Source organism: Hydra viridissima, unplaced genomic scaffold, assembly GCF_058129835.1.
Source record: "Hydra viridissima isolate aposymbiotic clone 2 unplaced genomic scaffold, HvirCarnegie_v1 scaffold_5, whole genome shotgun sequence".
Lineage (NCBI taxonomy): Eukaryota > Metazoa > Cnidaria > Hydrozoa > Anthoathecata > Hydridae > Hydra > Hydra viridissima.
In genome coordinates, this window is record NW_028324304.1 from 6,076,978 (window position 1) to 6,096,322 (window position 19,345).

General features: G+C 29.2%; 1 protein-coding gene, 1 long non-coding RNA gene and 1 pseudogene across 3 annotated transcripts; 2 read left to right on the plus strand and 1 right to left on the minus strand.

Annotated features, from left to right (window-relative positions):
• Positions 1-221: 221 nt before the first annotated feature.
• On the minus strand, positions 222-3,470 carry LOC149888211 (saxiphilin-like). The gene is made up of 6 exons (XM_090087718.1): positions 3,389-3,470; positions 1,915-1,960; positions 1,305-1,374; positions 968-1,177; positions 638-844; positions 222-434 (listed from the first exon to the last, which is right to left on the minus strand). Exons 3-5 carry the CDS (start codon positions 1,372-1,374, stop codon positions 639-641), a joined length of 486 nt encoding a protein of 161 aa, XP_089943844.1. The 5' UTR covers positions 1,915-1,960; positions 3,389-3,470; the 3' UTR covers positions 222-434; position 638.
• A 5,825-nt stretch (positions 3,471-9,295) lies between these two features.
• On the plus strand, positions 9,296-13,694 carry LOC149888212 (uncharacterized; annotated as a pseudogene). Its single transcript, XR_016452746.1, has 4 exons — positions 9,296-9,612; positions 9,910-12,716; positions 12,875-13,127; positions 13,337-13,694. The product of XR_016452746.1 is annotated as an uncharacterized LOC149888212 (transcript).
• A 1,284-nt stretch (positions 13,695-14,978) lies between these two features.
• On the plus strand, positions 14,979-19,090 carry LOC149888213 (uncharacterized). Its single transcript, XR_016452784.1, has 2 exons — positions 14,979-17,271; positions 17,568-19,090. It is a non-coding gene; the product is annotated as an uncharacterized LOC149888213 (long non-coding RNA).
• The last annotated feature ends 255 nt before the right edge of the window (positions 19,091-19,345 follow it).

Here is a 19,345-nt window from a genome sequence, read left to right on the forward strand (position 1 = left end):
TTATAATGTGCATAAGAAACCTACTAATCCCGCGCGGGATCCCGCGGGATCCCGCGGGATCCGCACAAAAATTAAAAAATTCCGCGCGGATCCCGCGGGATTGAAAAGTGTGCGGGATTGCAATCCCTAGCAAAGAGAGATTTTAACGCTACGTCATAATCATTATACGACGTTCTCCCGACATTATCTTGGTTTATTTTGGATAATAAAAAAAAATTAACTTTCTTTCAAACAAATTTACTGTGTAATCAAAAAAATGTATAATAATACAACATATTTTGGGTGAATCCAAGAAGATGAAGAGATAAATATAGATATGAAAATAGAGAAAAGTCATTAATTTTGCTACGTAAATTCAGTCTTTTTTTGAAATCTTTTTATATCTTGCTTCGTATATCACGTGTTCACAAAAGTCCATGCTGTTTCTGGTTGAACTAAGAAAGAAAAGATAGATTTTTTTTTTTTTTAAAAAAAAAGAATAAATAATTATGCAAAACAATGCAAAAACTTATCTTCAACAGCATATTAAATTGATCAATTAAAATGATCAGTTCAACATTCAAATTTTGTTTCCAACTTCTTTTTAACTTGTTGTTTAAATTGTTGTTTGATTTGAAGAAAACAAATAATTCATTACCCTAGAAGCACACTGGATCAGGATACTGAGGTCTAACTCTTGTGCCTGGAATCTCTTGCCGAGTTATTATATTTACGCACCATCGGTCATTAATTGCTCCGGATCTTTGTAATGGCTTGTAATTGCCATTCGCGTCACATGCCGGAATGTAGATGCCAATAAGTTGAATTGTTGCCAGCAACTTTGTTCTTGCAGCTAAGCAATTTTCTTAACAAAAATAAAGAAAAGATTTCTTAAAGCAATTTTAAAGTAAGGTATAATAATTTTCTTTTAAATTCTTTTATCATAACAATTTTTATGACTGAAGTTTAAAAGAATTTACATCTATACCATTTGGACAGATGGGATCACGCTGTGTGCGGTCAACTCTTGTACCTACAATCTCTTTCCCAGTTAGTACATCGACGCACCATCGCTCACCGGTGGAACCGTACATTTGTAACGGCCTGTAATTTCCATTTTCATCACATGACGGAATAAACATGCCGAATATAAGTTTAGTAGATGTCAACAGCGCTTGCTTTTTGGTTCGGCAATTTTCTGACCAAGAAAAGTAAGTTTTGTTAAGTTTTATTCGAAACATTGATTTCATCCTCTTTCTGTATAACATAATTTTTTAGTGTAACAAAATATTTGAAATAATTAAACAAATCAAATTATTTCTGACCTTCAGTTCCCATGACAAATGAAGTTGCTGTTACACATAAAAGCAGAGTGGTGAGGCTAAAGCAGTGCATCTATAAATGTTTTAAAATAATCAACAAGAGTTTTTCCAACAGCATATTTGTTAGAAATTTTTACCCCATGAACTAAGTGTTTGAAGCAACTTTCCTGCGAAAGTTAATCAAAAAGATTGAAGTTCTATTGTATAAAACGTGCTTACAATTGATCCAAACGATGCTATAATGCCTAATAAAAATTATGAAAGAGGTTCCGTGTCAACATAGTAAATTCCATTTTAGTTCCATCAGTAAGTAGAGTATACTATATTATTCCACAGGTATATATTACATATTCCACTGGCTCCATATTAGTATATTGTTGTTGTCGCAAGCAAACCACTCAAGTCAAAAAACTTCGAAATTTACTTTATTAATGAAAATTATTGTTCAGCACAAGATTTTTATGATTTTAAAAGATTGGTTGTTACACGATTTTAGCTTGTTACAAGATTATTGAATTCACAAAGATTTATAGCTGATTACATGATATGGAAAAAATAGACAGTTTTTTGTATGCCCTTTAAAATTTAGTTTTCTGGACTTACGTTTACTTACGTTTTGCTTGCGACAACGATAATCTTCTGATAATAGACCTGATATTCTAAAAAGAAAAATTCTGCTGTAAAATATTCAGATAAATTAATTATTCAGACTTCGAGTTGCTTTTATATATTGAGTTTCTCTGTTTTCAGTAAAATTGATTTAAAAAAAAATGAAATAACGAGAACACAATTTAAATCATCACCGAAAAAAGAAAAATGCACTTATGAATAATAATGAGGTTTCAATAAATTTCAAATAGACAAAGTTCTTTTCATAAATGCAGGCTTATTCTGACATTCATATTTGCATTTATTGATGTTTTATTGTGAATATTTCTCAGTAAGATTAAGGAAGAAAAAAATTAAGTCATACTTTGAAAGTACATAACTAAGCATGTTTGCATATATTACAACGAATTCTTGTTAAAAATATTTAACCTCTGCTTTTGTATTTACTTATCAATAGGCAATTGGATTTTTAATAAATATATTTATGCTTCTTTCAACGTGATTAGTGCGCTTACTCAACAAACTATTTTCCTAGGCAAAATTTGGGAATCAACATATAAATATACAAATGAATATATAAATAAAAATACGGAAAAATATACTCCGTTTTAAACTAATATTGACGCGAGTATTTTAATGGTATTTTTTAAAATGTTATTTCGAAGTTGTACAGAAGCTGGTTCATCCAAACTTAACTCACTGTTTATTTTGGATGAACCGCACTGCAGACGTTTTGAAGTTTAAAAAATATGTCATAACCAATTGAAATCCTTGAAATATTTTTATAAAAATAGATTTGATATAACGAAAAGGTGCACATAACTTGAAATTCTTTTACTCTTTTTTGCGTCATTTTGTTTACAGCGCTTATCTCTATTGGAAACTGTTCCGTCAAATATACGTTTATTGTTGGTGCTGTAATTGTACAAGTGCTATTTAGTATCAAGAAATTGTTACCTATTCAACTCAAAGTCAATGAAGCCTACTTTGTTAAAAAATTCTATTTGGATCACAATTCCTAGTTTAGTGTTTTGTTATAAAACGGCCACAAGTTTTAGAATTTGGAAGAAAACTACACCGATGTTTCAAACAGTGTCACGAAGCAACCAGTAAAATCAGAAATAAAAAAAAAATCAAGTTTTGCTTAACCGCTTTTTTTAAACTAACTGTTGGGTAAATTCCTCTGATAAGGGTAACGCTCTCTTATAAGCTTCTTTTTTTTAAGCTTAATAAGTGAAAAAAAATTAAATGTTATATTTCCAGTACAATATTATCTGAGCTTACAAATTTCTTATTTTGCACTTGCATTTAACAATTCATTGATAGCAGCCTTTAGGCTCTTTCAAATTGAACCGAAAAATAAAAACAAAATTGAAACAAACTGGACCATTTTCTTAACAAAAAATTTTATTAAGAAAATGATCGAATGAAAAATAAAGAAGAGTGTTAAATTTATGTAACATAAAAAATAAAGATACCTCAAAAAAGAAATGATCCACAGAGATTTAAAATGCACACTTTTAATAAAAAAATCTTGAATAATAAGTTTTTTTTGCACGTTTCCTTAAATAGTCTATTATTATGTAAATACTACACCCTAATAAAAAATAAGCAATTAATTACGTCTTTTCGGTAAGAATTAAACGTAAATGAAAACACACCTATCGCACCGACAAATGGTGCATGTGATGGTGCATTTTTCACACGTTGTTCCATAATTACAAAAAGCAAAAGAAACAATTAGAGAGTTCTACGGGGGCTGCATAATGGACTCCTTTATTTTCATAAAGTGCCTTTTTTTATTGGTGTTTTGATTCTGGTTTCTATTTTTTTGTTATCGAAGATAAGATTCTGATCTCTATTTTATTCAAACTTATTCAACTTTAGTACACTGAGCTTGAAAGAAAATAAAAAAAAAATTTTGAAGTTTAAAAATACTTTCTGACAAAAAACGAATAAGTATTGTTGCTGTAAGGGTAAATTATCATATCGAGACAATTTCTCAAAACAAATATTTTAAAACACAGAGTTAGCCTTATTGACAATATTCTCCATCAATTTTAAAAAACAAATATTATGGTGTAAAGCGTTAGTCTTGTTGATGATACCCTCTCTCAAATGTCAATTGTTAATATCCCTCAAGTGTCAAGTGCTAATCTTCCTCAAGAACATTAAAATGATGAAGAGAAATTTATTAACAAAGAGAAACTACAAATCGAAATACTTGGAATAATCTACAAAATCACTTTATAAGTAAATTTATAAAAAAATTTATGAGTAAATTTATAAGTAAATTTATGAGTAACTTTGTAGCTAAATTTTTAAGTAAATTTATGAGTATATTTATAAGTAAATTTATGAGTAAATTTATAAGTAAATTTATGAGTAAATTTATAGGTAAATTTATGAGTAAATTTATAAGTAACTTTTTGAGTAAATTTATGAGTAAATTTATAAGTAACTTTTTGAGTAAATTTATGAATAAATTGGTAAGTAAATTGATAAGTTAATTTATAAGTAAATTTATAAGTAAATTTATGAGTAAATTTTTAAGTAAATTTATAAGTAAATGTGTTGGTTCTTGAAAAAGAAGAAACTTTTGACCAAATCAAAAGTCAACTTAAGTGAAATCAAAGCAGAAAGGAAAAGATTTTTTGAAGCAAAAACTCCATCGCATGATATAGGAAGATAATGATTTATACAAATTTCATACAAATATTTGAGTTGAAGAGAATGATGTTTATATTGAATTAATGATGAAACTTTAGATTGCAAAAGGGTTTTTTTAAATTGTTTTTTTTTAATGTCGGGAAATTAGGATTTTTCATATGAATAAAAAATATTATGGTTTAAGTTAATCAAAAAAAGCCTTTTAACAGTTTTTTCTTTTGACTTTAAATCTTTCTGTCCCTAATAAAATAGAAAGTTTTAATCTAAAATATAAAATGAAAGAGAGGAAAAAGAAGATGCTTCGAGTTTTTAATTGCCGATACCAAACGTAAACGTTTATGCTCCAAATATTTTTTAATTGCCTCATTCAGGACGTTGGTAGTTTACTTGCCTCCATTTTTCAGTTCTCATACCTTCGTTAGCTGAACAAAACAATCAACACAAATTAATGATATATTAAGATAATTAGAACGGAGAAATATATGATAGGATCATATCTTTCATTTATTAATCAAAAAAGAGTTCCCAAACTAATAGTGTTATCTGTTTGTAGTTTGTTACTGTTGCGCTTAGGCTTAGTTAAAATTTATTCATAAGAAAGAACGCTCTGGAAATACAGGTACATGTTACTACAAAAGAACGTGTTGACCCAGCTTTGAAAAAAAACACAAGAGCGGGTATTTTCACATTAATTAGAGAACATTTGGTAAGTATGAAATTAATCGAAGCTAATAAACACCCTTTGTAATTTTGTTCATCATAACTCTGGTTGTAGTTGATAATTAAAAAAACAAAAAACAATAACGATCAGAATATAACAAATGAGTTTAAACAAATATCACACTAGATGAATAAACGGGTACGGAAGTTTCAAATTGAATTGTGAAAGGATTCCCATTAAAAATAAAACGAAAGCTTTTTTAAAACTTTTTTCTTATTTTATTTTTAAAATGTAGTTGATCGAATATTACATGGCGAGTGAGGCCCCTTAAACTCAGAAATTTACTGTGACAAAATTGATATAAAAATGTTTTATGTGGAGTTTCCAAATGTTCTTGTTGTTCTTTAGGCATCTCCACTTCAATTTCGCAAATAACAGTACAAATAACAGGTACAAATAACAGCCCAGTAAACATTAGACGTCCTTAGACGTCCGGTGGACGTCCAATGTTTAGTGGGAGTACAAATAACAATACAAATAGCATTAAGATGTTTAAAAGGAATTAATAGATCTTTCGGCTATCATAATGTAAATTTTGCACTTTATTTACACAGATTTAATGTAAGCGCTGAAAAAAGTGATTGAAATAGCCGGTGTTTCCAGACTTTTCTCTCAAGACTAATGTTAAAAATGTAAATTAAATAACAACGTATTTTAGCGCTTACGGTAAATGGCTAACCATCAACTTTTCATTAGAAAAATAATTGACATTGGTAGCCACTTATATTTTATCTTCAAAGAGAATAAAAAAGCCATAATATTGTTTTTTTTAATATTATTTTTATTGTTTTAAATTTTGATTTATCAATTATATTATTTATATAATATTATTTTTATTGTTTTAAATTTTGATTTATCAATTACCTTCCCAGTCTTTAAAAAGAAATTAAAAAAATTCATTCTCTTTAATGACAATATGTTGAAATACTTTTAAAATTAAGAAATTTGTATAAACACGCTCTTTTGTTTTTTGTATTTTGTCATTTTTATTTGTCTATATCTATCAATGGCTTAAGTTATATTCTATTATAACTTTTTATGGTTCTGGCGACAAGATCATTAGATCTTCTATCAGATACCAAGTTTTTATTTAAATTAGTCTATATATCACGGATTTTATTGCATCACGAAAGCATATATCTCGGATTTTGATGTATTACGAGAACATGTCATGGATTTTGTTGTATTACGAGAGCATATATCACGGACTTTATTATATTACGACTAATTAAATGTAAAACTGAAAAAAAAAAAAAAAAAAAAAAAAAAATATGAGAAACATAAACAAAACTGTGTTTCACAGTCTTTATCTCAATTAAAAGGTAATCGAGCTTTTTAAAAATAAGTTTTCACGAAACACAAAAATTACTTTAATCAGGTAACAATAGCTTCTATGGTCATTCCATATATGGTGTGGTTAGAACGACCAGATAATCTCTTAAAAATAAGTCACGTGCAACGCTTTACTGCTGAGGCTCAACTATCTCAAACTTACTGCACTTTAATAAACGCTGGGAGTATTGCTACATACTGTATTGCATACAGTACTGCTTTTTTTCTTTAAATTAACTATAGCAAAAAATATAGAACATTATAAAAAAAACCTATGGGTTAAATGATTCTTTTAAATGTAATGAATTATTGGTGAAAATTTCAACTCTAAAGCTTTACTTTTAAATGAGATATCAAGTATTGTTTCCACAAAAATCAAAACACTAGGGAATTGAAGGCAAAGACAAAACTAAGTTTTAAAAATAAAAAACATTTAACAATCTTTAGATGAATTCACCAGGTATATAGAAATTGTTTTTTTTTTTTCATCTTTTTTAAGTCTTTTTCTTTGGTTTTTCGATTCAAGCAAGTTCTTCCGCAACAAGACTAACATCTTATTTAACTGCTTTTTTATGGTACACTTTCTCTATCAATGTTTATTCAAATTTTGTTTGTCCAATATTTAAATATATATAGTATAATGTTAAAATATTAAAATATTTATAAATATAAAATAACCAATTATAAAACAACCAACGTGCATAAATTACCAGATATCTTGCTTTTAAATTACAGTGATGAAATTTGTAAACATTTTTAATACTTCATATAAAATCATTGAATATTTTTTAAGTCATAGCGTCCCTGGTTAAATAGTCAATCGCAAAAGTAGGTGATGATTTGATTGCAGCAACAAACACAATTTAAAAAAATTTTGTTGTATTATTTTCATGTTTAAATTTTGCTGAACATTATAAAAAAATTTACTGAAACAATTTATAAAAAACCAGTTAAAAACTTTAACTACTTGATGATCCAATATACAAATTAAAAGAGATATATTACTAGGTTTTGAGTAATAGAGAAAACTTCTTTTCTCTAAAATGCATAATCGTTTCAGTTTCATCACCTTTAATTTAATCGCTTCCTTCGCCTAATCCAACATCTATAAAATATTGCTCCATGCATCGGCATGGTGATGAGTAATATGCCAAACTAAAATAAAGGTTTATGAACAAACTCTAGACCATTCTTATGGAATTGATAACACAATTGTTAGATATTTTTTCAATATTTCTATTGCAGCATACTTATTAGAAACGTTAATTCCAATCTATTTACATTTACATACCTGAATTGGTTTTTTATGTGAATTTTAATTTATTTTAAAGATTTAATCTGGCTTTAGTTTTAAATAACATTTATTGCCATTATGTGTTAAATAATGATGGAATTCCTTCGATATTTTTGTAAGTAGTTTTTAATTATATTGCAAACTTTTAAGAAAATATTTTGAGTATTTAAAAAGGAAAGATGATTGAAATAAAAAACAGTTGAATTCCTTCGTAAGAAACTAAAAAGATGGAAAAAACAACAATCGATAGTTTGGATGTTGAATTACTAAATAGTCATCACCGAAAAATTTATTGATAACGTAATTTGGGTTGCTATGTTACATTATTTACAAATTTACAAGACCACCAGAAATTTTTTTGCTTTCGTGCAAAATAAAAGCTTTCTTCATCCATCCTTAAGAGTCATTTTTTGTAAGAATCAGGCAGTCAATGGAAGTGACCTCCTCCAAATTGCTTGAATTTTTTATATATTGATCAGAATATAGAGAAAACCTGTTGGGGAAAAAGAAAATTTTCAAAAATGTTTCGTTCACTCGGAATCTGGGCTTAAATTTTTGAGATTTTTTTAAAAATTTTTAGAAATTTAGTTTTTGCCACCTTTGAACCCATTTTTTTGGCAAGGCAAAAAGTTGCACATAGCTTTTGTAGTTAATATCAGACGTAACCCAAAAGCTCTCTCCAAAAAATATAAAAAAGTTGCGTGACACTGTGCGGTTGGCTAATTATCATAGTTCAAAAGTACAAAATCAATCACTTTTGTCAATTTTTAATCGTGCAACACTTCGCCGCTAGTTAATTCTAGCGGCGAAGTGTTGCACACAATTTTTCTTTTAGGATTTGAAATTATCAAAGGTATTGAGTCTAAAAATGCAAAGAAAGTTATGTGATACCTAAGGCCTATTAATATATTAAGGCTTGAAATTGGAAAAAAATGTTTTAGTATACTTACAAAATGAACCATTACGGCAGAGGCGCTTAGTTTTGTAAAAATGTAAACATATCCAACTGTCAATACAAAAAGGTCCTAACATAATAATAAAAAAAATTCGTGTGATCTTTAGATATTAAGTTAAAAATAAAGGTACAAATTGTTAAAAATGATTAAGTACGAAGAGATATTTTTTTGGACACACAGATGAGGTTTTCGCTCACAATAAAATTTCTATCATCCAAAATTAGCATTTAGCATTACACAAAACATTGCACGTAATGTTAAGAAAAAATTTAAGCGTTTCTGACTATGATATAGAAATCATAACAATTGAAATAAATAATAATAAAAAACCAATACATGATCAGAAGTGAATTATTTAAATTTACGTCATAACCAAATAACGTATGGTGATCGAATGGAAGAAGAATCGCTGATATCACGATTGTGGAGAAACAAGTTAGTGGGCGGTTGTTTACTTTACCATAAAAATGTCTTAACTTTATTTTAACGATCTTTAAAATTTGCATAAATAGAGTAGATATTTTATCATTGCTATTGAGAAATAGGTACTGCATAAATAGAACTTGTTTTTAGTTGAGTATGAAACAAAACAAATATTTTTATGAAAACTGTTGTTGCTTTTCAAAAGGAAATTGTGGATCATTCAAAAAACATAAAATTATAAACAAAATGTTCTACATTCATCAGCTGGGAGATGTTGATGTTAAGAAACACCTCATCAACTTAAAGGTAATTATGTATTTTAAATTTACGCAGACTGTAATATAATTTTTATAATTACATACTTTATAACTTCTCTGCAATAAGATTTTGAGACAAAGTTCTTTAAACAAAAAAAAATAGCTCTTTTAATTAATTCCTCACTCTTTTAATAAATAATCACTAAATTAATCACACTCTTGCAATATTGTATTTTAATAATAACAACAATGTATTTCAAACTTGTAAACATTTTTCGTGAAGAGTCAGATTATAAACAATGCTTTAAATGACACACTTAATAATTGTTTAAAAAATTGTTTTTAGGTCATGCGATTAAACGATAATAATATTTGGGAAGAAAATGGACTTATTGCAAATAGACTTAAAAGAAATCTTGAAAAGGATGAACAAATATGTGCTTTTCACCGGTACACGTTTGGTATTGCATGGAGTCCTCCAAAAACATGCTTTCATCCTCACCATCTAAATATAAAAGGAAAAAAATCTCCCGCTTTAAGGGCGTCACCAATACATGTCGTCATATCAATGTCAAAGCGATACAATGAAGTATTTTCAGTTGGTGCAATGCTGTGTTTTACCCATTTAAAGCAAGAAACTGCTTTATCTAGAGTCAACGAAAACACCAATTTATGTACAGAAACACAAACACAACAAGAACAAACATATATGACACCTGCTACTCCAGATGAAGAATTTGATCCCGGTGAAATTAATGTTTCACAGGAGATTTTGGACGAATCTCTAAGAAGCCGTGAGAGTGTAACTGAGGTTCTTAATGCAAGTCCAATAAAATTTAGATTAAAAAGGAAGTTCGAATATCTGGAAGATACTACTAAAGATAAGTTAAAACGCAAGTATGTTCGCCTAGAAAACTTATTAAAGAAAAAATTTGCGGAAGCTGTTGCTCCTGGACAAGAGGAAATACTTATAGATTTTCTTAACAGTAAAAATGTTGATGAAATAAATAGCCCTCTCCCAATTGAAATTATTCGCGCTCAGAAAGTATATAAGCAAAGTGATTCCATGGGAAAGTTAGTTATCCTCTCATTATTAGACCATACTAAGTATACCAAAAAGTTTATAATGAACACATTTGAGTGTACCAAACATCGTATAGAAACAGCAAGAAAATGGCATGCATCTCATAAAGGGTTGGCATTTCCAGAGAAGAAAGTATTCGTCCGATCTAGTCTTGATCAAACAAAGTGTAAACATTTCTTAGACTTTATATTTACAAGCGGTATTTTGCATGATGTTGCTTATGGAATAACCAAATTAAAATACGACAGCGGTGAAGAACAAAAGATAGTGCATGCAATACTGACGACAAAATATAGCCACGCTATCATGTTCTATCGAAAAAGTTGTAGTGAAAACAATTATATACCATTATCTGATTCAAGTTTGTGGAAAGTATTGCATGCAATAAAATCTTCAAGTCGAAAAAGCTTAGCTGGATTAGATGATGTTACTGCTTCAGGCATGAATGGTTTTCAAACATTACAAAAATTGGCACAAAGATTTAGTTCTAAATCTCTCGAAGCTGCCCTTGAAAAAGGAAAAAGGTATTTGAAAACAAGTTATCAAACCAATTGTAGTGTCAATGACTCAAACATTTCTTCTCATAGCTCAAAACATGCCTTATCAGATCCATCTGAAAAAAATCTTCAATCCAACACAGAGATATCAGAAGTGGTATGTGCCGATTGCTATGATTTGTGCAAAGCTATCGAGATGATCAAAGAACTAACAATTCAAAATTCTGACGATGCTGATTCTATTTATGATTTGGAAATTGCTGTAAAGGATGTATTCAACTACATAAAACACCTGATGAGAGATTCTCAACAGAAAAAGGCAAAAATCGAAGCTTTTAAGCAATTAAACGATGAAACTGCTTTCTGGCTTAAAGATTTTTGTCAAAAAATTCTTCCGGTTTGATACAGAGAGGGCCAAAGAGAGTATTTTGGCAAGAAAGGAATGAGTTTACATGTGGATATATTCTTCATAAAAATAGCAGGAAAGTTATTCAAACGTGTTTACTTTACTTCAATGTATAGGTGTGATCAGGGAATAGGTGATGTTGTTTCGTTAGCCACTGCAGTTTTAGACCAATTCAGAATTGATCAACCGCATATCAAGAAAATGTTTACCAAATCTGATAATGCCGGCTGCTATCAGGGAAATCTTTCAGCTGAAGCAATCTACAATGTATGCAAAGAGAGAGATATAAAGTTGCTGAGATATGATTATAATGAACCCTGTTGTGGAAAAGATCAATGTGACAGGGAGAGTGCAGTTGTAAAGACAATTTTAAGGAGTTACGTTGACTCTGGTAATAATCTTTTGACTGCTGAAGATATACACAAGGCTATGCATTATAGTTTTGGCGCTAAAGATGCAAAAGTAGCAGTTGCTCAAATTAGCAATGATAAAACTGTAGTTACTGGACCAAAGATTAAGAACATTAGCAACTATCACTCATTTGAGTTTGGTGAGAAAAGTATGAAGATGTGGCGTTATTTCAATATCGGTGAGGGAATTGAACAAGAGTATGGAAATCTTAAAATTCAACCTTCGATTAAGTTGTTGTTGCCATATAGCAAAACAGATAATTCAATTAAGCGTAACAAGTCACTTAAGGAAAAACAGAAAAGAAGTGACAGGCAATTATATTCATTAAGATTTTGCACTGAAATGAATTGTACTTTATCATTTGAAAGCGATGCTGAGTTAGAAGAACACATGCTATCCGGTCTTCATATAGTTCCGAAATCATTAACATCATTGGATAAAGTTCGCAACTCGTTTGTTCATAAGATGAAAATTACTTCACAACTAAATATGCCAATTTCTTCATCCTCTAACATTGCTTCCGTAAAAGACAAACCACATTGCATGAACATTTTTCTATTGCAAGGTTGGGCATTACCAGTTCGAAGTTCTTTTAGATTTTCAAATCAGCAGAAAGAACTGTTGTATAAATACTTTATTCGTGGAGAAGAATCAGGTAATAAAATGAGCCCTGAGCAGGTTCATATGCAGCTGAGGAGAGAACTTCCGCCTGATCAATATGTAACTAGCCAACAGATAAGATCTTTATTTTCAAGGTAGGCATTGTTGCTATCAAAACTTTTGCAAATTAGATTATGTTTCTGACTGTTAAATAGTTCTTTTACAAATATGAAATTAAAATTTAGGTGAAAGTTATAATTTTGTGTGTTTGTTTACATATGTTTAAAAATATGTACAATTGATATTGTAATAGATTTAGTAACCTGAAAAGAAAAGGTAAGCTGGTAGAACCGACAACAGAAAATAATGAAAATAGTCAGGTTAACGATAACAAAGAAGTTTATGGCGAAAATGATGACTTTAATCTGGCAGGAGACAATGAAGATGATAATAAATATGAGGAAGACATCGCCAATCTTGCAAAAGAAATTTGTCTTGTATGGAAAGTGAATGATTGGGTTGCTGTTGCATATGAAAAACAATGGAATATAGGATATATTGTGGAGGTAATATTATTCAAAGTATATATTAGTTTCAAGTTTTTATTTTGTTTTACAAAACAGTGCTCTAAAATAAAAGGAATATAAATAAAATGTAAAAATAATTTCAGAATGACATTATATAAGACTTTACAAGTTTTATTGAATGTAAGCAAAATTAAACAAATCATAAACTCTTTATTATATTATTTTAAATGTTGCGCTAATACTTTTAGGTATCTATAACTGGGATCAGAGTTAATTGTATGATTAACGGGCAAGAGAAGAATACTTTTCGCTAGCCAGTTACTACCGAGGAGATAAATAACCAAACTGATAAAATTATCTGTTTAGTAAATGCTCCTTTTCTAATCAGTGGTTGTGGCGATTATTCATTATCCGAAGAAGACTATAATACAGTCATATCATTATTCTTAGAGAAACTTACTGCAGCAGAGTAGAAATTATGTGTGATGTGGTGGATAATGTGTGTAAATGACTCTATTAATAAATAAAAAACTAATCTTTAAATGGAAAAACATTTAAATGTTTGATTTATGTTTTATTTAATTAGCAATATAGTTATCTTGATGTTAGATTTTTGTTCAGTTTTTAATTCATGCTATATCATGCGTGTGACAAAATCACACGAATTTTTTTTATTATTATGTTAGGACCTTTTTGTATTGACAGTTGGATATGTTTACATTTTTACAAAACTAAGCGCCTCTGCCGTAATGGTTCATTTTGTAAGTATACTAAAACATTTTTTTCCAATTTCAAGCCTTAATATATTAATAGGCCTTAGGTATCACATAACTTTCTTTGCATTTTTAGACTCAATACCTTTGATAATTTCAAATCCTAAAAGAAAAATTGTGTGCAACACTTCGCCGCTAGAATTAACTAGCGGCGAAGTGTTGCACGATTAAAAATTGACAAAAGTGATTGATTTTGTACTTTTGAACTATGATAATTAGCCAACCGCACAGTGTCACGCAACTTTTTTATATTTTTTGGAGAGAGCTTTTGGGTTACGTCTGATATTAACTACAAAAGCTATGTGCAACTTTTTGCCTTGCCAAAAAAATGGGTTCAAAGGTGGCAAAAACTAAATTTCTAAAAATTTTTAAAAAAATCTCAAAAATTTAAGCCCAGATTCCGAGTGAACGAAACATTTTTGAAAATTTTCTTTTTCCCCAACAGGTTTTCTCTATATTCTGATCAATATATAAAAAATTCAAGCAATTTGGAGGAGGTCACTTCCACAGTTTCAGGAATTTGCCTGATTCTTAGAAAAAACGGCTCTTAACGCAACATGGCAAAAGGCATTCGTTGAGAATTAAGTCAGCAAATAAATTCTAGTGCTATGTAGCTTTTTTAAAAAATTACGTGACGTTGAACTTGCTAAAATATTATTTTTGCTTAAGAAGTTAATTTTGAAAAATGAATTACTTAAACTTTTTGTATTTAAGGCAGTTAATACTTTTACTTGTATTTTTAATAATTTAAACAACCTCTCCTTTATTTGGTCGATCACATAATTCATATCAACATTTGTTTAAAGAAGGAAATGCATAAAATAACCTGAAAAAAAAACAACCTCATATTCAGAAAAAAATTTGCCGACAACGCATCTTGTTTAGGTATTAAAATTCGAGGTGTGAAGGGGGAAGTTAAGCAAGTGCTGTTGACTTTAAACTAGATAAAGCAAACCTCAGGAGACAGTTGTTGAGATAAATATTATAACTGGTGGTTAAATTCTTTTACACACAGTTTAAAGAGGAGTTTGAATTCACTTGAAATCTTTTCGCCTACGTCATTCGTAAATCGTTTCGCCCTATCGCATTTGCTTTTTTTAAATTGCGATGTCTTTTTATTATGTCGTCATTCGCTCACGTGAAACTTATGAAGAAACTCCGAATGGACATGCATTAAGACTCAATTTTTAAATTATCAAAAGTTAATATCGATACACATTGCTTAATAAAGTTACCTCAAATATCTAGCAAGTTTGATTTCGAAATATTGGTAACCATATAGATTAGGCTTTATGTCAGTATAATCACGTGTTGTTTAATTTTTATCTAGTAAGTCTTGTTTGTTTATGCTCATATAATGTGCCAACTTTTTGCTGTAAACACACATGTACATATACACGCATATTGTTATATTGACTTATGCTAAAATGTTAAAATTTTCTAAAAATGGTTATATTACCAAATAAAGTAGCATGTAATTAAATACAAAGAAATATGACTTCATATGAAACTTAAAGTTTTATCCCTAAAAACGTCATCAGTCATCAGTTAATATCAGCAATAAAAATTGTCAATACATTTAAGCTTATACTTAATGCAACCACTTTTTTCTTATAAAAAAAATATTTTAGTTTCTGATCAGATTTTTTTTTTGTACAAAAAATGCTAATATTTTTTCTTTTAAGTTAGGCATTGATTTTACTTTTTCATTTTTTTACATCAAGAGTTGTATTTTCTCAACCAAAGGCTATGTTTTGATGGAACAAAATTTATTTCATTAATTCTAGTTTCAAACAGTTCACTTACACAAAGAATAATGTTAAAATACAGTGGTTTTCATAAATTTAGACGTACTCTTTTTTTTTTACATATATGTAAGAAAATTCTTAAAATAAAAATAAAATAAAAGTGCTACCGCAATGTTTGATATATAATTTAGTAGAAAAAGTGAAACCCTATTATAGAGTACCTTAATTTTTTTTACAGGATGTTTATTACTCATTCTATACCAATTAACACAAAAAAGTTAATTGATAAGCTTAATTTTATTTTATTCATAAGTTTAGACGCAAAATCAAAAAAAGTCTTATATCTTGTTAATTGATAGTTAATTATTAGTTTTTTTCCCATATTTCTCATTAAAAGGCCTAAACTAATTGATTTTGTCAAAAAACTTTATTTAAATATGACTTACCTGGAATTAGTTAATCATTATTTAATAAATAAACAAAAGTTAAGTTAGTTTTGCACTAAAAAGACGCAAAAAATGGGCAAAAGACATATTACTCAGGTGAAAGATGGCAAATTATTGCTCACATCAAAAAACGAACCAAAAGTAATAGAAAATCACCAGGTTAATTGGAGTTTTTTCACACTGGTGGTGTGAAGAAAGTTTTGCTTCGTTGTCTGAACAAGGAAGTCTGAAACAAGGCAAGGTAGACCCTTGTCAACCACCAGAAAGAATGATAGTGCCCTTTTTAGAGCTGTTAGAGCTAATCCAATAATTAGTTACAAAGAATTGACCACAGAATTCAATACAATGCAAAATACATCTATTTCTCAAAGCACAGTCCGCTGAATACTTATCAAATACAAGATTGGAGTCTACTCTGCTTTGAAGAAACCGCTCCTGTGTACATATGATAAACAAAGGAGACTAAAATGGTGTCGTGAAAGAAGGTATCGGACAATAGAACAATGGAAAAACATGATGTGGAGTGATGAGAGTAACTTTGAGCTTATCAATTGCAAATCTAACATAACTGTCAAAAGAATGGCTCATTAAAAGTATCGCCAGGCACATTAGACCAACTGTACAAAGTGGAAGAGGTTTGATAGGAATCTGGTCATGCTTCAATTACAAAGATGTTGGTATGTGCCAAACATACACCAGAAGAATCAACTCCAGAATATACGTAGAAGTACTGGAAAACAACCTAATTCCATCAATTGACCTGCTTATGCTCAATGATGAACCATGGAAACTTCAACAAAATGGGGCCACTGCACATACTGCATACTATACAAAGGAGTGGTTCAACGATAATAATATCAAGACAATACCGTGGCCTCCATACTCACCTGATTTGAACCCTATTAAAAACATTTGGGATTGTATTGACCGTGAATTGGCAAAGGTTCAAATTTCCACACTTGGCCAGCTGAAAAACATCCTTAAGGAGACCTGGTATAGGGTCCCAGAAGCGATGTGCAAAATTCTTGTTTAGCCGATGCCTAGAAGAGTTCTTACTTGTATTAAAGCAAAAGGCGGATACACAAAATATTGATTTGTTCATAAATTACGCCTCCTAATGTATCGTGCGTCTAAATTTATTAATAATTTTTTTTGTCTTATTTTTTTGATACCATGTAGTTGTACCTAATTATTACTTAGTATTTGTATTTTTTTTGTTAATTTTTTTTAAATTTTGTATTTTGTATGTATTTATCTAATAAATAGAAAAAAACTAAACCGAAATCTTTTTTTGTTATTGTTTTATCGTTAAAAAACTAAAAATTTCTATTCTTAAATATGAGTGCGTCTAAATTTATGAAAACCACTGTAATATCCCCATATGCCTAGTGAGCTCCCACTGCCTTGTACTCTTTTATTATGTTGAATACTTCTTACTAGTAAATAAGTGAATATCCTACATTTGCAGTTGATGACCTTTTCTAGCCAGTTTGGAATTGCATTTCAACCAAGTAACCTAATGTAGGTTACTTGGTTGAAATGCAATTCCAAACTGGCTAGAAAAGTATCATTATTCAGCTGTAAAAATTTTATGACATTTTTATTTGCTGAAACAAACTTAAATTGAAACAAATTTATGATTAAAAACAAGAGTAATCACTTCAATCTAATTGCTTGTATTTACATTCTGGTTGCTCTCCCTTTTAATGATAGACAGTACTCTGGTTGCTCAAGTATGCATATTTACTATAGTTTTCAACTTAAAAGGTTAAATTTTTGCTCATTTTCATAAATGATGTCCTCTGTTCCTTTGTGAGGTATGGGTTTTTTAAATAAGTTAAGAAAGAAAGTATATTATTTTAGGTTCCATTGGAATAGCAGTTTTATATAAAAGACCAAAGAGAGAAGAAAGGGAACAGCAGATCTCATAAAATTATAAAGAAGTTTTTTCCATACAGTTGAACACAATCATGGAATCAGTTAAGGTTAATGAAAGTTCTAAGTATAACACACAGGAGACTAAATCAATGTTTAAAATTGTTCAATTTATTTATAAGCTGAACCCCGATGTTTCCATTCCTATTATTCAAAAAAACAGCTTTTTTTCTCATTGTGAGAAATTCATTGCTCTGTTTTATACAGTCCTGTTTTATTCTAAGGAACATGAGCATAGGTTACTGGCAGTTGTTAAGACTTTCTATACAAGAAGTAACCCTATAATGGAGTCTATGAATGGTGTAATGGATTGATCGATAAATGACACAATCAATATTTTAAATTTTTATGAATAAATATTTTTACTGTCAGTTTTCAACTGATGAAAAAATAAACAAAATCCGCAGCAAAGAATATAATGAAGATGTAGTGGAGGTGGAATTAGCTATTTTTCCTTATCAGAATAATTGTTGAAGCAGACTACTTATTATCTAAGTACAATATTTGTTTTAAAAATTTTGAAGCACTGTCATTTAATTTCATTTCTTTTAAGGTGTTCAAAATCTGGAAAAAAAGTGGTCATTTTGGACTTTCTATTTTATTGCCCCTATGTTTCCTGAATGTTTCCTGATTGAAGTTTTTTTGGGCTATACTGAAAAGAAGGATCTAATCAAAAGGCTGAAAACTAAACTACCTCAACCAACTTCACATGTAAAGTGGATTTGTTTGACATTCTACAGTTGGGTAAATCAAATGAGACAAACAGTTGGGTAAATCAAATGAGACAAACCTTTTCCTAAAAAATTCAAGCATCTTTTACACCTAACAACTGGTGTCATTCCTCCTAGTTTTTTGTCTTTGATCAGCTGTTTCAGTTTTGGCCACATGGTTCTGCTCTGAAACAAACTACTTGTCAAATAATGTTGGTAGAGAAACATCTTTTCCTTCCTTTTTTCTTCTCAAATTCCTTTCTCTGCAGATACCTTGAGGAACATGGATATCACAAATGTTGATTTGATACATTCTGCAAATCTTGTCTGCTTGAAAATATTTAGTTCATCTCATTTGGAATATTAATTTATTCATCTATCAGTAACTTTAAAACAAACAATATTATTCTTAATTCACATTAAACAAAACCATCTTTGAAAAAAAAAAATTTTAAATAAAATAAAAATCCCTTTAAGATCTCTTGTAAACATTTTTTGTAATATGGTAATAGCATATGGTCAATCTTTGGTAAGTAAATGAAGAAAAAAAGATTAACTAAGTTTTTTATTTTAGATTTTTAATTTTTAAATTGTTAACTCCTAAATGAAAACAAACTTAGCTCTAAAGTGAGAATTTTTTTTAAA